At 44.1% G+C, this 17,695-nt stretch overlaps 1 protein-coding gene across 5 annotated transcripts in view; it reads left to right on the forward strand.

Annotated features, from left to right (window-relative positions):
* ITPKB (inositol-trisphosphate 3-kinase B) overlaps positions 1-17,695 on the forward strand; it is a 103,632-nt gene that overhangs the window by 24,775 nt on the left and 61,162 nt on the right. The window contains exon 3 of one of the 5 annotated variants that reach the window (XM_081296994.1): positions 16,995-17,036. The exons of the other annotated variants lie outside the window; for them this stretch is intronic. Within the exon in view, the coding sequence (XP_081153120.1) occupies positions 16,995-17,021 (27 nt within the window). The 3' untranslated portion in view covers positions 17,022-17,036. Of the gene's footprint in view, positions 1-16,994; positions 17,037-17,695 lie in introns of those variants that run through there. 5 annotated transcript variants of the gene reach the window in all.

Raw genomic sequence — 17,695 nt, forward strand, 5'->3', positions numbered from 1 at the left:
TGCCTGAACTGTGTTGCATGTGTTTCCTCCCTCCTCTGCCAGACACTCTAGGGCATGTTGTGATACACTTAGGCTCCTGCTGTCTTCACACCCTCAGCCTGTACTGTTCTTTTCTCATTGAGGGCAGCAAGGCTGACATTGTCCTTTTGGTAGCTTAAGCAGGCTATATAGGACCATATAACACAAGAATTAGATGAATCTGAGAGCTGGGGGCCTGAAACAGAAGGGCCTGTGTAAGGTCACAGTTGGGGAGTGCAGGGCCAGGACAAACACCAACTCTCCCTCCTCCAAGCTAGTGCTCCCCACACCATGTTCTGGTGCCTTCAGCACCTTTGTTTTCTGCTGGAAAAGGGCATGCTGCATGCAGTGAGCAGGCAGTGTTTGCAAATGTCCAGGCTCTGGGAATTTGAGTATAAGAGGCCTGGGAGGGGTGACACGTGCAACCTCAGCTTCTTCCTCAGGTGGCCATCCAATGGCAGTGCTGTGAACACTTGCTTACCTTTGACCTCTTCTCAGATTGAGGTGTGTCCATAGTGACCAGGAAGGCCAAGGAGCCAAATGGCTGGGGACCTTACTGGCACCTGACATTCCCAGGAGAAGTCTCTGGGGTGGTGGGCCAGGCTGGCAGCAGGACTCAAAAAGGGGGTTGCCTTCCAAGCCAGCCTCCCCATGGCAGGAGGGTGGTTAAAACCCTGCTTACCCCATGCTCTGAGGTCTCCGGAAAGCACAGGTGCTATATATAAAACCACGACTGTTATCTCACCCTTGCTAAGTTTCCACCCTCAAGGCTTACTGTACACTGCTGGGGAGATTTCTTGAAGCTCTTGTCCCAGAGCTTGGGGACCAGGCTGAAGGATGCTTTCTGTGAGAAGAAAACCTTTCCTTGGGTGGGGCTAGGGGAAGCCTGATGCTGAAGTGGCTTCAGAAGAGGGAAAATAAAGGTGTCCAGGAAAACAAATGCCCCACCTTTCTCCAGTGAACTTCCTTCCCCTGAATGAGCTGGGGACCAACGTGATGCCAGCCTGCCGGGAACCCCTCAGAGGAGGTGATGGGCAGTACTCCTGAGGAATTCTGTGCTGCATATGCCATCTTCATGACAAACGGTGGGAGGTCCAGATGGGTAGGTTTCCATTTAAACTTCATTTACTTAAAGTTTCCCTGGGGTAGTTTTACCAAATTGGCTTGATTGGCATTTTGGGTAGGATAGATCTGGTTGTGGGGGATTGTCTAGTCACTGCAGGTTGCTTAAGGTCTTTGCTCCTTGAGTAACCATCTCAGCCATTGTGCAACTACATCTCCCCCAACCCTTCTTTCTCCCTCTTCTGAATACCCTCTAGGACTTGGGCCAGGTACTGCCTCTGATTAGCAACCACTGCAAGGAATTATTTTGGCAAAATCTCAAGATACCCAACAGATTGCAAGGATTTGGGGGGTGGAAAGGAGGTAGAAGATAGGCCCAGATATGTCCTGTTATCTTAGGGTGTTTGGGCTAATTTTTTTAAGTGATAAAGATTTATTTTTCACCCAATTTATGAGCACAAGGCACCTGCAGTGAATTGGAGAATCTTTTGTTTTTTAACTTTGTTTTCATCCTTTGCTCACCTTAATAAGCACTGTGACTTCTGGGGCTGCCTTCTCGGGTATGTGACCAGTGCAGTCATGCAGGTCCTGTACTCAGAAGAAGAGCCTCACTTCTGGGGCCACATGCTCTGCAGTAGCTGACTGGAAATTCCCAGTAATTCTGTCTTTGAGTCTATGTTTCATAAGTGGTGACCAGTGTGACAATGTAATATAAACTCCCTGGGTTGGGGGCCCAGCTGGCCTCCCTCTTCCAGTCTAGCAACTGCTGAACCTCTGACCCCATCAGGAGAGCCTGGGTAAGGATTCAGGGAGGGACACAGTTTTGTTGGTGTCCCAAGGTAAGCCCTAGCAGCCATCCTTATTCCAGGCTGGCAGGGTCACAAAATGGGTAATTTGGTGGGGCCAAACCTCCACTTCACTCCAGATCCAGATCCCAAGTACGTCCCAGTATGATGGTTGCAATCATCGCTTGGGTGCTGCCCATCTTCTGGTGGGTTGGTGGGGAGAGATCTCTGTTCCTGGCCTGGCACCTTTTGGGAGGAAAGCTCTAAAGACATCCTGAACCCTGTAGTGGCCAGAGACAAGGGATCAGCCCCTGGGTCCAGTGAGGGACTGCACTCACCCAGAGAGCATCCTGGTACTCCAGAGAGAAAGGCATCAAATAGCAAGTAATAAACAGGCATCAGGTTTGGGGTGGGGGCTATGGATGTGGCAGAAAGGATTCAGTTGATATTTTGGTTCCTTTTATAAAAGTTTTCCTGATTATTGAATGAGAGATAGCCAGCCTTGCTTCTTTCCTTCTTGCCTGCAGTTTCTGTTTGGTTTTCTTCTCCCATTTCTAGAAAGAAAAAAAGACAAACTATTAAAAGGGATTGCTGTGAACATAAGTACTTCCATTTTCTTTTTTTGTTTTGTTTTGTTTTTTTGCTTCTAGTCATCCAGCCCCAAATTTCATTTCCAGTGCTTCCGGTTAGCATAGCAACTTCCAGAAGAAGTGAACCGGGGAAGGAGACAGAGGCAGTGAAAACAAATTTATCTGTCACTGGCTCAATTTCGGGATCTCTTGGCGGTGAAGCTTTCTGTGAGAGATATGTCTTCACAGGTACTTACTATGTCCTCAGTTCTGGGGTAGTGCTGATCCTGAGCAGGATGCTGTGGGGACATGAAACTGGAACCATAAAGCAGAGTTCCAGGAAATGAAGCTCTGCTCTCATCCCCAAGCTTTATTAAGGGAGTGTTTTTGAACAGGGAGCCAGTGTCACACCAAGCAAGTTAAACATTGTCCTTGGCCCCAGGGGGTCATGCTGTAAGACAAGGCCTGATGCAGAAAGACTGTGAGAACATGACCACAGATAAGGTAAGTCTATAGCCGGTGGCCAAGAGAGCACCAGAGCCCTGCCCACTGCCACTTCTCATCCCTGGTCCAAAGTCATGGATATCAGGGGATGCTCATCTCTTCTGCTTCATCTGAGAAATTCTTTTGAAAGAGGGATGGATGTCAGGAGCCACTGTGTCCCTCCCTGCTGCTCCCAGACCCGTCTTGTCTTATAGCCTGCAGCATAGTTTCCAAACCTCCCAGGACCACAGTAATGTCTGCCCCACCCTTACATTCCAAGTGTCAGCTACTTCTTGTCTGTTGCTATAAAATGCACTTCAGACATTCCCAGACTCACTGGAGACCTCAAGTGAGGTCTGGTGTGTGGGCTCCGGCCTTTGTCTCTAGCCTGATGCCTGGAGAAAGCATCACACATGAGACATGCCTGCACTTGGAGATTATTCATTGTTTATCTGAAGTTCAAGTGTAACTGTGCATCTTGCATTTTTCTGACTTCCCTACCTTAGATGATAGTTTTAGTTGCAACTTTGTGAAATGGGTAAATCCAGAAATGAGAGTATTAGTGGTCAAGAGGGGCCAGACATCTGGAGCTCTGCAGCCCAGTGTTGCTGTCTGCTTGCTATACTGTCTGGTGTTGTCCTCAGGCTTGGGCATAGCTCTTTTGTACACTAAGGGTGGACATTCCAGTGTCTTTTCTTCTCCCATCTCTCTTAGGCTCTCTCCCAGGATGGGATACAATGAAGTGTCCTGGCAAAATCCTGGTCTCCTCCTGGGTTGGACTGGCCAGCCAGGCCTTCATCAGACTGCTTGGGTTCCTGCCTCATTAGTTAAGATGCTTTCAGCTGTAGGGAACAGAAATCTGCAACTCTACTGATAAACTTAACAATAAAGCAAACATATTCTTTCACCTTAATTAATAAGTCTCAGCATAGGAAGCTCCAACATTGGCTAATTCTTGGGCATAGAAAAGTTACTCAAAGACCTGTATCCTTTGCATCTCTCTGCCCTGTCCCCAGAGCATGTTGACTCTTCTCGTGGTCACAGGGTGGCTGTTGCAGGTCCTGCTGTCCTCTGGGGATATAATATGATAGCGTACCATGAAGGAAAAAGAGGGGATGGCTCTTCCTGATATCTAAGGCTAGGACATCTTTCTCAGAAGGCTCCCAGCAGGCCTATGTCTCAATGACCAGAGGGTGTCACAGGTTTGTGCCACAGTCAGCCTGTGGTGTAGGAGTGACTTATAATAATCGGTATTTACGCCTGGAGTGATTCCATGCACACACATTTTTGCCGAGTCCCTGGAGAGAGATGTAGACATCCAAACAAAATCAGGTCCCTTGTACTGTTCCCTGTCGCATTCTGGAAAATCTTTTGGGTCTTTTTCTTTATTATTTTTGGTTTATCATAAAATTTAAACATTGCAGGGGCTGAGGATACAGCTCAGTGATAGAACAACTGCTTCACATATGTGAGGCCCTCTATTCTATCCCTAGCACTTAACAAAACAAAACAAAACAAGATTGCATAGAAAGAAGCTAATGAGAACCATGACTAAATGAATGATTTAACTCATTCTAAGTACACTTTGGTCTTTGATAAACTAATTTTATTTTACATAATTGTAATCAGATTGTACTAGTTTTATCTGTTGATGTTATCAGTTTAACATGATTTCACATTTTCATTTTCAAGTATTGACATAGGTCATCTGTTTGCATTGTTTTTCCAGTACTGGGAAATCTGCTTGCAATTTTAAATGAACATATAATAATAAATTCAGCTAACCTTGGTCAAATACTTATGTGCCAGGCCCTGTTCTAAATGCCTTTCATGGATTATCTCATTTAATCCTCATAGCAACCCATTTTCAGGAGAGGAACTGCACATTCCTCATATAGTAATGAAGCGCAGGGTGTCCAGTAATGAACTGCGATCTGATTCCTGAGCCTGAGTTTTGAATCTCTACATCATTTACATTGTCCTTTTATTGTGTGGGCACCTTCCACTTTGGGTGGCAGTGGTTGCCATAAGCAGCAAAGAGCTTATTCATAAAAATTACCTCTTTTGCTCTCCATTTGGCTCCTTTCTTGAGAAATGTTCCCTCAGGAGTAGTACTGAATCAAAGCCCAGGATCCTATAGCTTTGTTTGTTGCATCTTCCACACTGCTGTCTGGAAAGGCTGACCCAGTTCATTACAGCGGCACCTGCAAAGTCCAAGTGCTGCTCTTTCTCTGCCACCATTGGATCTTCTTTGTAGTTTGCAATTGTCTAATTATCCCTTAAAGTTTTAATTTGTAATTCTTCCGTTTCCAAGGAGGACTGTACATGTTTCCTTGTGCCAATAGCCTTTAATTACTCACGTGTTAACTGTTTATTCCCATGGAGCAACCACTGGCTGCACATTGACAGCATTTTTATATAGTAAATTATCAGTTACATTATTTATGGTTTTTTTCCCATTCAATGATAATCTCTGGAAATTGTACTTCATTTTGCAACAAAATTTTTTTATTCTGGATTACTATAATAGGGCCCCTTTTTTTTTCTGTCATAAAATTGGTTCTAATTGGCCTGGCTTGGCCTGGAAATACAGACCATATGGTACTAGGGGGTGATGGTTTTTACTGATTTTTTTCTTTATGCAACCAACCTTTGTAAAGTGTTCTTGGAGCATTCAACTGTGCCTCACTCTGTAAAGACTGGGCTTTTTGAAACCCCCCGATAAGCCCCCAAAAGTAATGTGGCTAAGAGCTAGTCCCTAGGTGCTAGCTGATTGGCTTTTGGCTAGATCCAACCACCCCAGGCCTCTGGCCATCTCTACGCTTTGCAAACAGAATGACAACTGACACACCCAAGCCCAGAAAGCCAGACAGAGTGGCGGCTGGAGACTTCACGGAATCTTGTAATTAGAAATGGAAAAGGCCTGTTGGCTCATGTGGTGTCCTCCTCCTCCTCCCACGGAGCCCCAACCAGCGTTAGAAGGTGACATATAATTTGCTCTGTCACCTGGAGCACTCAATTGAGTTTTTTGGGCACTATCTGTGAAATCCAAGAATTGAACCAGATTAGTGGTTTCAACTCCTTTGGGGTCTGGTGCCATCTTGGAAAATGCTTGAAAGCCAGACACCCTCTTCCTGGAGAGATGAGCACTTCACAGGTCATTCTGCCCTTTCAGGACATTTATAATTAGAAGCCTGTTTCCATCCCAGACCACAGTCTGCAGGTTTAGAACCCAAAGACTTACTGATTTCTGACGTCTCTCTCAGTTCCCAAAACCCACATTCTAGGTTTCCCATCAAGGAACCTAGGGATGGAAGTGGAAAAATGGAAGTCTTTTGTAATTAACTTGGAGAAAACCACTGTTCAGGTCAAAGGGTTTTACTATCAGATATTTTTTAAATATATTTTTTTAGTTTGTTGATGGACCTTTTTATTTATTTATTTATTTATTTATTTATTTATTTATTTATTTATATGCAGTGCTGAGAATCAAACCTAGTGTCTCACATATGCTAGGCAAGTGCTCTACCACTGAGCTACAAACACAACCCACTATCAGATATGTTATTGTATTGTTTTATCATTTGTTATTTTTCAGTGTTGAGTTCAACTTTTTGATACCATGCTCTTTCCCTTCAATTTATTTTTTTTAAATTTGGTACTGCTTCTGGCTGAAGCTATTGATATTTTCCAGTTTTTTTTTTTTTTTTTTGGGTGAGTGGGGGTAAGGGATAGGGATGGGCTTGATGTGCCCTTTGCCTTTCACCTCACAGAAAGGGGAAACATCTGCTCAGGTGTTCCTGACAACTCCCAGAAGCCTCTGCCTGCTGACTCTTACTTAGCCTCCTCTCAAAGCCCTTTAGCAGCTTGGAGCAAGAGAGAACAGGCTGGTCAGGTTGATGTTTATATGAGCAGATGAGTGCTTAGGAATTGGAAGATAGGAGAAAAATTCCTTCCAATTGCTCCATGACTACTTTCCTAGCACTCTGGGCTTGCTTGCTTAAGAGGCTTTGCTTCAGTTCCCAGAGACTTAGAGTTGTGAATTCCTCAAATGACCTGTCTGACAGGGATCCTAAGGAATGACTTCCGTCTCAAAGATGTGTTCACAGAGGGCAGGAGGAAACTCCCAGTGTAAGTTGATATTGTTGGAGGGAAAGATGCTTGCAGCCTCCTGCTGTGAAGACCAGCCTAACCTCCTGGCATGAATGGAGGCAGCTCTAGATATGAAGTCTTTCTAATGGGAGATTGAAGGTATATGTTCCTGTGGGTGCAAACAGGCATTTGCATATTTGGGTTTGAGCCAGAAATTGATAGGGTGTGGGGTGAGAAAGACAGAATAAGAACCTTTAACTGCAGTTTTATTTTTCTGGAATTTCTTCCCTCCCTCTGGTCACTAGATTATTTCTGGAAAATGTGTAGTGAAAATAAAGGAATTAGCTTTTAATATTTTATAAAATTTTAGGATGATTTTGCTAGGTGTGAGAGTGGCCTCAAATATGGGGAGCCTTTGGGTCATTGACTTTGAGCTTATTTGCTACCTATTCTGGAATTCACCTCTGAACATTTAACACTTTTGGCCAAGCAAGAGTAATGCTGTGATTCTTTTTTAAAGCACATACTTTTTTGCCAGTAATTCTTTCAAACTCTGTGTTTTATGAGGAGTTTGTTCCACAGTGCAAGAATCTATGACTTTACAAAAGTTCATTCCAGCTCAAGATTTAAAGGAATTTGAAACTGGATAAAGTTACCGGTTTTCTCCTATGGCCTGTGAAGGTGAAAGTTTCTTACTACTAGACAGGGAACAGCATTGTTGAACCGTCCATCACTTACTGTTTAAGTAGCCAATGAACTCTGAATAAAGCTTGGCTGTCAGGTTGCCAGAATTATGCACTGCTTTGTTTCAAGCTGCTGCAAAGACTTTCCTCTGTCATTTTTACCTCCAGTGCTGTTGTCACATAGCTTTGTTTCCCTAGAGAGAAAATATTACACTCTCCAGAAAAGGCAATTTTCATCTGCTACATTCAACTTATCATAATGATCCAGGAAAGGAACTAGCAGGGCTCTTCTCCATCCTCACACATCTTCATCCGGACACACACATTTCATACAGGAAATGTTCATAACATTGACCAGTTAGGTTGGCTGTTGGGATGTGGCTGGCCTAAGGTTATATAATGTTTTTAAAAGATAAGTTGGTTTCTTGGTCATGTATAATTACATTGGGAATCTAATATAAATTATTAATAAGGGTAAATAATTTATAATTGGTACTTAATGGCATGCCCAACATTCTGAAGCGCGTTTATTCCTAATGTTTGTACTAATTAGTTTAGCGGCTTTTTTTTTTTTTTAATAATGCAAAGGTAAGTTTAATACATCTTAAGATTAAATTATCACAAGTTCTCCGCATTCTAACAAATACTGTTTAGAAACCGACTCACATAAATCTGGGGAAACAGAAACTGGGCCGAGTTGTCGGTGGCATTGGACATTGTGGCATCCAAGGAGATGAAATAGATTTTTAAAAATTCAACCCTTGCCCAAAATTACCTAATAGTGGGACCAAGAGCTGTTGCTCCTGGGGTGAAGGGATTGTAGAGAAGACTTAAGATTCAAGGGACCGCTGACCTACAGTGTTCCTTTCACAAAAACCCTCCAAACGTATTATACCCATTTTACAAATTTACTTTAAGTTATTTATTCTTCCAAGACCAGGTAGCTGGCATTAGCCTCGCTAGGGGTGGTTTCCCTAAGGTGCAGCGCAGGGCTGGACTCTTCTCACCAAGAGGGCGCGGAGAGACCATTTCAGGGCCCCCCCCCCGTTGCCTAGGTTACCGGGCTGGGGCCCCTCCCGGCCACGTGACCGCCGCAGCCGCGGAGCATGACGGGAGGCGGTGCCTCCTCTCGGGTCGCGGGCTTCCGCGCGTGGGCGGTGCGGCGGGCTGGGCCAGCGCAGGAGGCGGTGGGGGCCCGGCCCGGCTGTGGTGGGGGAAAAGCGGCAGAAAGGCAGAGCCTGGGCGGTGCGAATCGCGCCTGAGTTGAGGGCGGAAGGCCTGCGGGTCTGTCGGTTAGTTGTAAATTGGCTAATTGTAAATAAGAGTAATGAGAGATGAAGTCCAGGCCTGTCCCCTGTGCCGGGGTCTCCTGGTGCCGGATGCGTTTCATTTCAGAGAGGTGCAGTGCTTCACTCATGGGGTGCCGACATGGGGTCTTTCTCATGCTTAGAGGCCAGGAGTATGAGTGCAGTCAGATTTTCTAACAGTATCTGCACATTTTTTTCCCCTTCACCCACTCAGACATTCCCCGTTTTCCTTCATAATCACTTTCTCTCACTTAAACATACACACTTAGCCTTTGGCAAGCAAAGTGGAATCTCGGGTCCTTGTTAGACCTCAATGTTTAAGCTGATGAAAACACAGGGCATATTTGGTTTAGATATTTTACTGTTATGAAAATAAACCACCTCTTGCAGTTACACCAGCTCAGATTTTTCCTCGATAGGTCAGTGTAGATTATCTATTGGGTGGTATGTGTGTAGGAGAAACGCTTAATTAGAAAGGAATAAAAGTGTAACTCCTAGTTCTTGAGGTTGGGGGAAGCTGGGTCAAGAAATAGAGATAAGCAAAGACACACACACAAAAAAAACCAACAAACCCTGGCCAGATGAACCACTACTGCAAAATCTGCTGGGGAACATGGATGGACTTTCCTTAAGCTTACTTTTTTGATCTTGGCATACTTCCTCAGGTTTCCCAATTCAGACTAGTCTTGGAGGGTTCTAGATTGACAAAATGGTTAAGGCATCCTGTGAATGGGTCTTCCTTACCACCGGCTTAGTAAAGAGACTGCTAGGAGATGTGTTTCATGGGTTTCTGGGGTCAAATGCTTAGTCACTTAATTGATTGATTGAAATAGAGATTAGCAAAGACAAAAAAAAAATCTAGACCCTTTGAATGCCAAGTTTAGCCCACTCCAATCATCTCTCTGTAGGCATAATGCCAGTTGTTTTGTAATAGACATAATAACTCCCTAAAAAGAGTATAGGCAGCTCAGGAAAACAGAAACTTTTTTTTCACACAGTGAAATAGGGGGAACCATCAAATTGATCTTTCTCTTGGAACATAGTAATCCTGCTCAACACAGGCCTGATCCAATCTTCTTGCTGTTTTCTGTTCTTTGGCATTTTCTCTGCTCTTAGGCAAGAATTTTCTGCCCTTTTTGGTCCCCTCCTTGTGTGTACTTGGGTGTTAGGGGAAGAAGGAGGAGGAAGGGTCTTGATAAAAGAGCTACTGGTGAGCAGGAAATGTCTATTTGGTACTGATTGTTCGGAAGAAATTAGGAGTGCCAGTGCTGGTGAGGAATCAGAAGCTGATTCCCTCTGTTCACAACTTAAGTGAGTGTCCCTTATGCATTCTCTTTCAGGCCTTGTCAGTAGCAGGCTTAGGAATAGGTCTTCCCACACCTCTCTGCTGTCTGACAGTTTACTGGGCTGATCTCTTTGGATCTTTGAAGCATTAGTGTTAAGGTCCTTGGAGCAAATGGGATAAGTAAAATTTTTGAAGTGGAGCTATTGTTAGCAAGATGTAGAGCACAGGGATCCTTAGAGGAATGCTCTAAGGATTATATTTGTCATACTGTAGAAATGACACTCCTTCCAGAAACAGAAATTCTGGGCCTTTCCAGCAGAGAGTCTCAGTGCAACTCACACAGACCCCACATGGCTGACTGATCAGTGTCAAAAGCATTTGTAGCTCTGGGGAGTATGTTAACAAGAACAATATCATTGGGAAACTGGGATATGGGGAGAAGTCTTATTCAAGCCCATGTTCATAAAAAGTTTCAAACTTGCTGAATTCTCATTGCAGAGTTGCCTATTGTGCCCTGTGTAACCTAAAATCCGAGTAAAAGGAAAGGTGCAGATGATGAGAAGGCCACAGGCTTTGACAAGGTAGTGAATGTTTTCAGAAGATCCCTGTGTCTCTTTTGCAATCTCCTCTCTTGCTTGAATTCTCTTGGGGAAATTGCTTCTGTCTTGCTCTATTCAGGTGTGGGACTCCAAAGGTGTGGTTCAGCAGTCAGGCAGTGCAGCCTTCGGAAGAAGTAAACTTTAGGGTTAGAGGCCAAGTTTCACTCACAGCCTGGCCAATCACCAGCTTTATTTTAGGTAAGATACTTACCTTCTCTAAAAACACTTCTCACATTGGTTTTTTGTAGGTACTGAGTGATATATAAGTTAAGTGTGTTGCATATATAGTGAATTCTTCTTGTTTATTTTATTATTATTACTATTATTATTTTGATTAATGAGGCTGTGCTACCCTGGGTGCCCTGGAGAATATCCCAGTAAGGACTATTATAAAAAAATTGCCTGTAGCTGGGTACAGTGACACTTGCCTATAATCCCAGCAACTTGGCAGATTGAGACAAGAGAATGGCAAGCTTGAGGCCAGCCTGGGCAACTTAGTGAGACCTTGTCTCAAAATTTAAAAAGGCTGGGGATATAGTTCAGTGGAGTACTTGCTTAGCATGTGGAAGGCCCTGGGTTCAATCCCCAGTAACACTCCCCCCCCCCAAAAAAAAAAGTGGAGCTTTGGGCTGGAGCTGAAGTTCAGTGACAGAGCGCTTGCCTAGCATGTATGAGGCAATGTGTTTGATCCTTAGCACCATATAAAATAAACAAAATAAAGGTATTCTGTCCATTTACAACTACAAAAAAGAATATTTAAAAAAACAACAACCAACAAACAAAAAAATTAAAGCTGCTAGTAACAATGATACTGCCCAATGTTTCTTGAGTGCTTAATGTATGCCAGGTACTATTCTGAGCTTAATTGTATACTTTCAGTACTTTGACTTATTCGATCCTTAAACTGGCCCTGAAAAGTAAGTGCTGTTCATATGTCTATTTTGCAGATGAGGAAACTGAGACAGGTTAAATAATTTCTTAAGTGTCAGAGAAAATTCTAGTATGTGAACATAGGCTGTCTGGCTGCATAGTCTGGGTTCTTAATGGCTTTCCTCTACATTGCCTTTAGCATAAGTGATTGGGTTAGGGAAACAGTGTTTTCAGCAGCCTGAGGGGATGTCTGATAGTGCTGAGGCCCTTAGAGATGATCCTCCAGATCCACAGCCTGAGCATTCATCCTTCCTTTCTGTCTTAGTGCTGCTTGACCAGGAGGCTGCTGCCTTTGCCATCCTACCAACAGCCCGTTTTACTTTCCTTTTGGCTGAGATCTTTCCCTCCCTCTTGGCCCGATATGCCCTTATTATCAGCATGTTAGAAAGCCAGGGCTGTTTCCTCATGGGAGGTGGTGGGGGCGAGAGGAGGGCAGAGGGCCATGAAGAGTTCAAGGAACCCAGGGAAAACTTAAGGCTTTGTTCCTTACCCAGCAGCTCTTCCCTGTCCTTCCCTGCAGCTGTTAGTGTCCAGATGAGACCGGTTCAATGCTGGTTTCCTAGCTTTTTCTTGGGCTGCAGTAGCTCAGTCCTCTTAATTTTAAGCAACTAGGTACAACAGGTTGGAGTGGGTACCAGCTTGAGAGATGAGCAGAGTAGCAGAGGTGGCCCTGCCCAGGACTCTTCCTGGAGACCCAGTGGACCTGTAAGTATGCGGTTAGCAGGGTGCTGGGCAGGCGAGCAGCCAGTGGGAGGGGGTTTTCCCATCTGGAATTCCACTTTCTACCACCTCCTGCACACCTTGCTTGTCCTTTTTCTGCTCTGGCTTCATTTAGCAGCTACAAAATTTGGGGATTGCCCCTTGGCTCCCTGAAAGTCTTCCATTCTTCTCCAGCCTTTGGTGATTTAGTAAGGACCCATTTATATATAAGCGAATAATACCTGTCACCTGGGGCTCTGTCTTTTCCAAGGATGGTTTATTTAGTTCAGTTTGTTCTGAGCCTGAGGAGAGTCAAAATGAAATGTTGAGGCCTACACTTCCCAATCTTATGATTCTGAGTGGTGGAGCCCAGAGCACCTGTACTGTATGGGAGGTTTCTTAACACCTGTGTTGCTGGCTCCCTTGCCCTGCTCTTCTGGCCTCTGAGGTCAGCCCTGTTCATTCCAGAAATGAGCTGCTGCTTTGGGGATCTTAAGGAGTCAGTGACCTTTCTCATCTTTCACATCAACAGAAATTTCCTGAACATCTGCCTTAGGCCAGGCACCATGCTAGGTGCTGTGGAAACAAAGGTAAATCAAACAGAACTTCTGCCCTTAAGGAACTGTCCAATTTGGGTGATTCTCTTTGGCCCCTTGACAGTTATACCCATGACACTTAGAGGACAGAAAACAAGACTTAAACTGGTAAGGCAGACACTACCAGAGCTGTTTTTCAGCCCACAGTACTGTTTTGTGCTTGGGGCAATGTTTCTTTGTCTGGACAACATGGTGCATGAGACCCTATCTCTGGGTCTGGAAGCTCCCAACCTGCAGGCAGCCCTCTGTGGTGGTGACCAAGATTTCCCCAGGAGGATTTGGCTTCTCTAGGGGACCCCTTAACACATCTGCCAGTCAAGGCAAGAGAACTGTGGCATTCCTGAGGCAGCTTGTATGAACAGTTCTGGATTCTGTGCCTAGGAAACCAGAGAATTCTTTCTTGTACTAATGCCACTTGCAGCAGGTTGCCAGTGTCTTCACCTGGAATCACCTTCCCTCTAGCTGCTGTAGTCACAGGAAAATTAACTTAAATGCCCATCAAAGTGTTTAGTTTTTACCAAATGTTTTTACCAAAGTCCAGTTTTTACGTGAAAGTTGTGTTCAGCTTCAGCTTATCCTTCAGTAGAAATATGCAGCCATTGTTTGCAGAGTTGGAGAATTAGGCACAGATCCCCCCACTTCTAGGTATCCATCCTGGCATTCCAAGAGTGAGGAGAGCAGGAGCTAGGCCCCTTCATGGCTGGTGTGGAGCTATGTCTGCCTTGAATACTTGCTTGTCAAAAAGGGGAAAATGTTATTTCTCATGTTTTTTGGCAGTGTGTATTTTTGATCTTTTCACATGTGCTTGTTGGTTGAGAAAGGGGAAAAACCTGAACATTTCTGGAATATTTGCCAAACACTGTACCATGCCCTTAAATACATCATGTCTTAATTATTCCTTACAACAACTATTATTACCTTCACTTTTCAGACAAGGAAACTATTTCAGGAAGATTAACCAAGTGGCAACAGGCACTGTAGCCTGATTCAGTGGACCTACCAACTTTATTGGATGCTTGCCCATAGAGGATTCTGGTTTGGTGGACAATACTGTGTTGCACTCAGATCATAATACCCCCAGAGTAGATTGAGCTAGTTTGTTTGGTGGTTGCTGGTGTGATTTGTTCCCTAAAATTCTGGAGTGATGAACTTCCTGGATGTGCCTTCTTCTTAATTACCTATTCTATGTGTAGGAAGTGGATGTTTTGATTGATTCTGGGCCTATGTGATTTTTCTTTTTCCCCCTAGTAAAGCAGTGCAGGGAAGACTCAGGTCCCAGGTCAGGCCTCAGGGGAAGGCTCCAGCCAAATCACCTCTGCAGTATATCAGGTCTGAGATGCTGGGATTTTAGCAAGAGTCATGAAGCTTAGAAAATATCCAGAGCTCTAATTGGATATAAAGGTATTGTGGTGTCATTGTTTTTTCTGTTTGTTAATGCTTGTTGTGGTTCTTTGGGGGAAGTCAGCCATCTTAGTTTTGTCTCCAAACCAACCCTAAGAAAAAATAGCAGCTGATATTGCTGTAAGCTAGCAATGTTCCACCTAGGAAATGGTTCCCTCAGGAAACTGTCCTCAGGGGCCAGGCCTATGCTGTTTCCTCTCTAAGACTGGGCCTTATCAGAGGTGGAAACTTGTGTTTGAGATAGTAAAATATACGGTTATTATCTACCTGCCAGTATTGTATGTTATAACTAATTCAAGCTACCAGAGAGTACTTTCTGTGTGCCAAGCACTCTGTGTACACACACATACATGGAGCTGAACAATTGTATATGTATAGATAATTTAATTCTTGTTTAATCCCATGCCCAAACCACGAGGTAGATATTATTATCCTAGCCTCACAGATGCGGAAACTAAGACTAGAGAGATTAAATAATTGACCCAAATTTACACAGCTAGTAATTTGTGGAGCCAGGATATTTTTTTATTAGTTGCTCGAAACATTACAATGATCTTGACATATCATACATTTGATTCAAATGGGGTATGAATTCTTATTTTTCCACATGTACAGATTGCAGGATCACATTGGTCATACAGCCATACTAGTGTCTGTTGTATTCTGCTGCCCTTCTTATCCCCCCTCCCCCCCCCTCCCCTCCCATCACCTCTCTCTACCCCATCTACTATAACACATTTCTTTCTGTCTCTTTTTTTTCTTCCCCCTCACACCTTCTTATATGTACTTTTGTATAACAATGAGGGTCTCCTTCCATCTTCTGTGCAATTCCCCTTCTCTCTCCCTTTCCCTCCCACCTCTCATCCCTGTTTAATGGTAATCTTCTTCTCATGCTCTTCCTCCCTGCTCTGTTTTGAGTTGCCCCCCTTAAATCAAAGAAGACATTCGGCATTTGTTTTTTAGGGATTGAGCCAGGATTTTTTACTGAGTATACTGAGTTACAGAGATTCCCAGGTTAGGGGGTTAATGCTGGGTTGTAGGCTAAGCTGGGTGCCCTGGATGAGAGGCAAGAAGAAACTGGATAGGAGAAAAATAATGTGGGAATTGATGTTGGAGGGCAGAGCGGTATCAGTCTTTTCCTTCTGCTCTGCCTTTCTCTCCTCCTTTTCCCTCTCATGGTCCTAAGTCCCCTTCCTTTCTCCTGCCCTCCTTCTTCCTTCTCTTTACCCTTGTCCTACTGTGCATTGGGGGTTTACTATGGTGTTGTAGGCTCTGCCATAGTTACTGCATTTTCCTTCTCTTCTCCTCCCTCATTTCTTTCATCTCCTTCCTTTCCTTCTCTTCCTTCTTGCCTTCTGTCTTCTAATCCTGCCATAGGCCATGTGCTGCTGCCACCAGAAGGGCCAGGTTAGGATGGTCAATGCCCCATTCTGTAGGAGAGGTGGAAGACTTCATGAGAGGTGTCGGGGTCTGCTGCTATGGGTGAGAAGAGATAAGAGGTGGTAAGAAATGCCTGTGACTGGCCTGGGTTGGAGTATGGGAGATGCCAGGGTGCTTTCTTCATCAGGATAACCCTAGGTAATGTTGGCATCTGCAGAGTCATATGGGGCTGCTGCTTATGGAGCTGAGGTTCAGTGGATCCCCCACCCCATACATAATTGCTGTGAAACCAGTACCAGCCTCCCTTTGCCCACTTGATTTTCTTAAAACCAGAATATGAGCCTTTGCACTCTTCTGTGGCTGATTTTGGCCTTGCATTTCCATCAAGACAATTTTGACTCTTGCTTCTGTGATTTATTGTATTCACTGTCCCTCCCAGCTTCTTGCAAGGGAAGGAAACATAAGGAGCCTATGGTCAAATACTGCCCTGGCAACGTTTTAATCCTGGACCTTGATCAAGGCTTGATTAACCCAGTGGCTTTCACTTGATTAAATCACTTGATTAATCCAGTTGTTTTCAACTGGGAGTGATGTGGGCCCCTAGAGCATGTTCAGCAATATTTGGCGACATTTTTGGTTGTCACAACTATAAAGGTAGTGCTACTGGTCAATAACAGGTGGAGGCCAGGGATGCTGCTACCCATCATACAGTGCACAGGACAGCAGAGAATTATCCAGAATGTCAGTATTGTGGAAGCTGAGAAATTCTGGTGGCTAAACTTGAGTGTCTTCAGTTGTAACGTGCACATAATGATTCCTGGCTCTGTGACTAAACAGGCCCACACGAGATAAGATGTAGAAATACTTGATGCAACTGTACGGTGTCACCCACTCATCACTTTTTGTTGAGAGCATTCTATGCCAATTAATACTGTTACTCTTCACAAATTAAAGTCATTGATAAGCAGGTTGACTAGGATTAGACTCAGGAAGGAACCTTCTAGGTCCCATTAGAAAAGTCTTCAAGGTTCTTAAGGCCTTGGGAGTATAGTTGTTCAAACAATTTTAAAATTACTCAACTACATTTTGATACAGATTTTTTCAGTCTTTTATGCAGTTTGATGAAATCTGAACACATCCTGAAGCCTGCAACAGAAGAAGAAATGAGATTGGTTTATTGAGATTTTCTCAGTGAAACCATGAAGACTGTTAGTGATTTCTACCTTTCCCTGTAAATGCTCACAAATCACTTGTTGTATAATCATGTCCTATGTTTGCCAATCTTCCAGAATCCAGTTTGACAAAACATTAGGCAAATATTTACCCATCTTTAACATTTTGACCCTTCTCATATTCTCTATAGTATCTTAAAATTTATTAGCAACAGCAGGGTGCAGTGGCACATGCCTATAATCCCAGCATCTTGAGAGGATAGGCAGAATTCAAGGCCAGCCTGGGCAACCTAATGAGTATTAAGGGCTAAGGGTGTAGCTCAGTGGTAGAACACCCCTGGATTCAATCCCTAGTACGGGGGGGGGGAGGGGGGAAATAAGATTGTTAGCAATGGTTTTGTGAACATAAATTCTTTTAGGGCTGCCCTTGGTAAGGTCTCTTTGTGGGTAGGACCACTGGATAAGATGAATTCTCTTAAAAGCATTGGTGGGGGACTTTTGGATAAAGTTGAATTATCCAGGACAGGAAAAGATACAAATCAACCTTCTGTCTGGCCCATGATGTCAGCACAGACCTTTAACTCAAAAAGGTCTCTGCTCCCTCCCTTACCTTCCTTTTGGCTCTCCTTAGATA

The sequence above is a fragment of the Spermophilus citellus genome (genome assembly GCF_964194105.1).
Source record: "Spermophilus citellus genome assembly, chromosome: 6".
Taxonomy (NCBI): domain Eukaryota; kingdom Metazoa; phylum Chordata; class Mammalia; order Rodentia; family Sciuridae; genus Spermophilus; species Spermophilus citellus.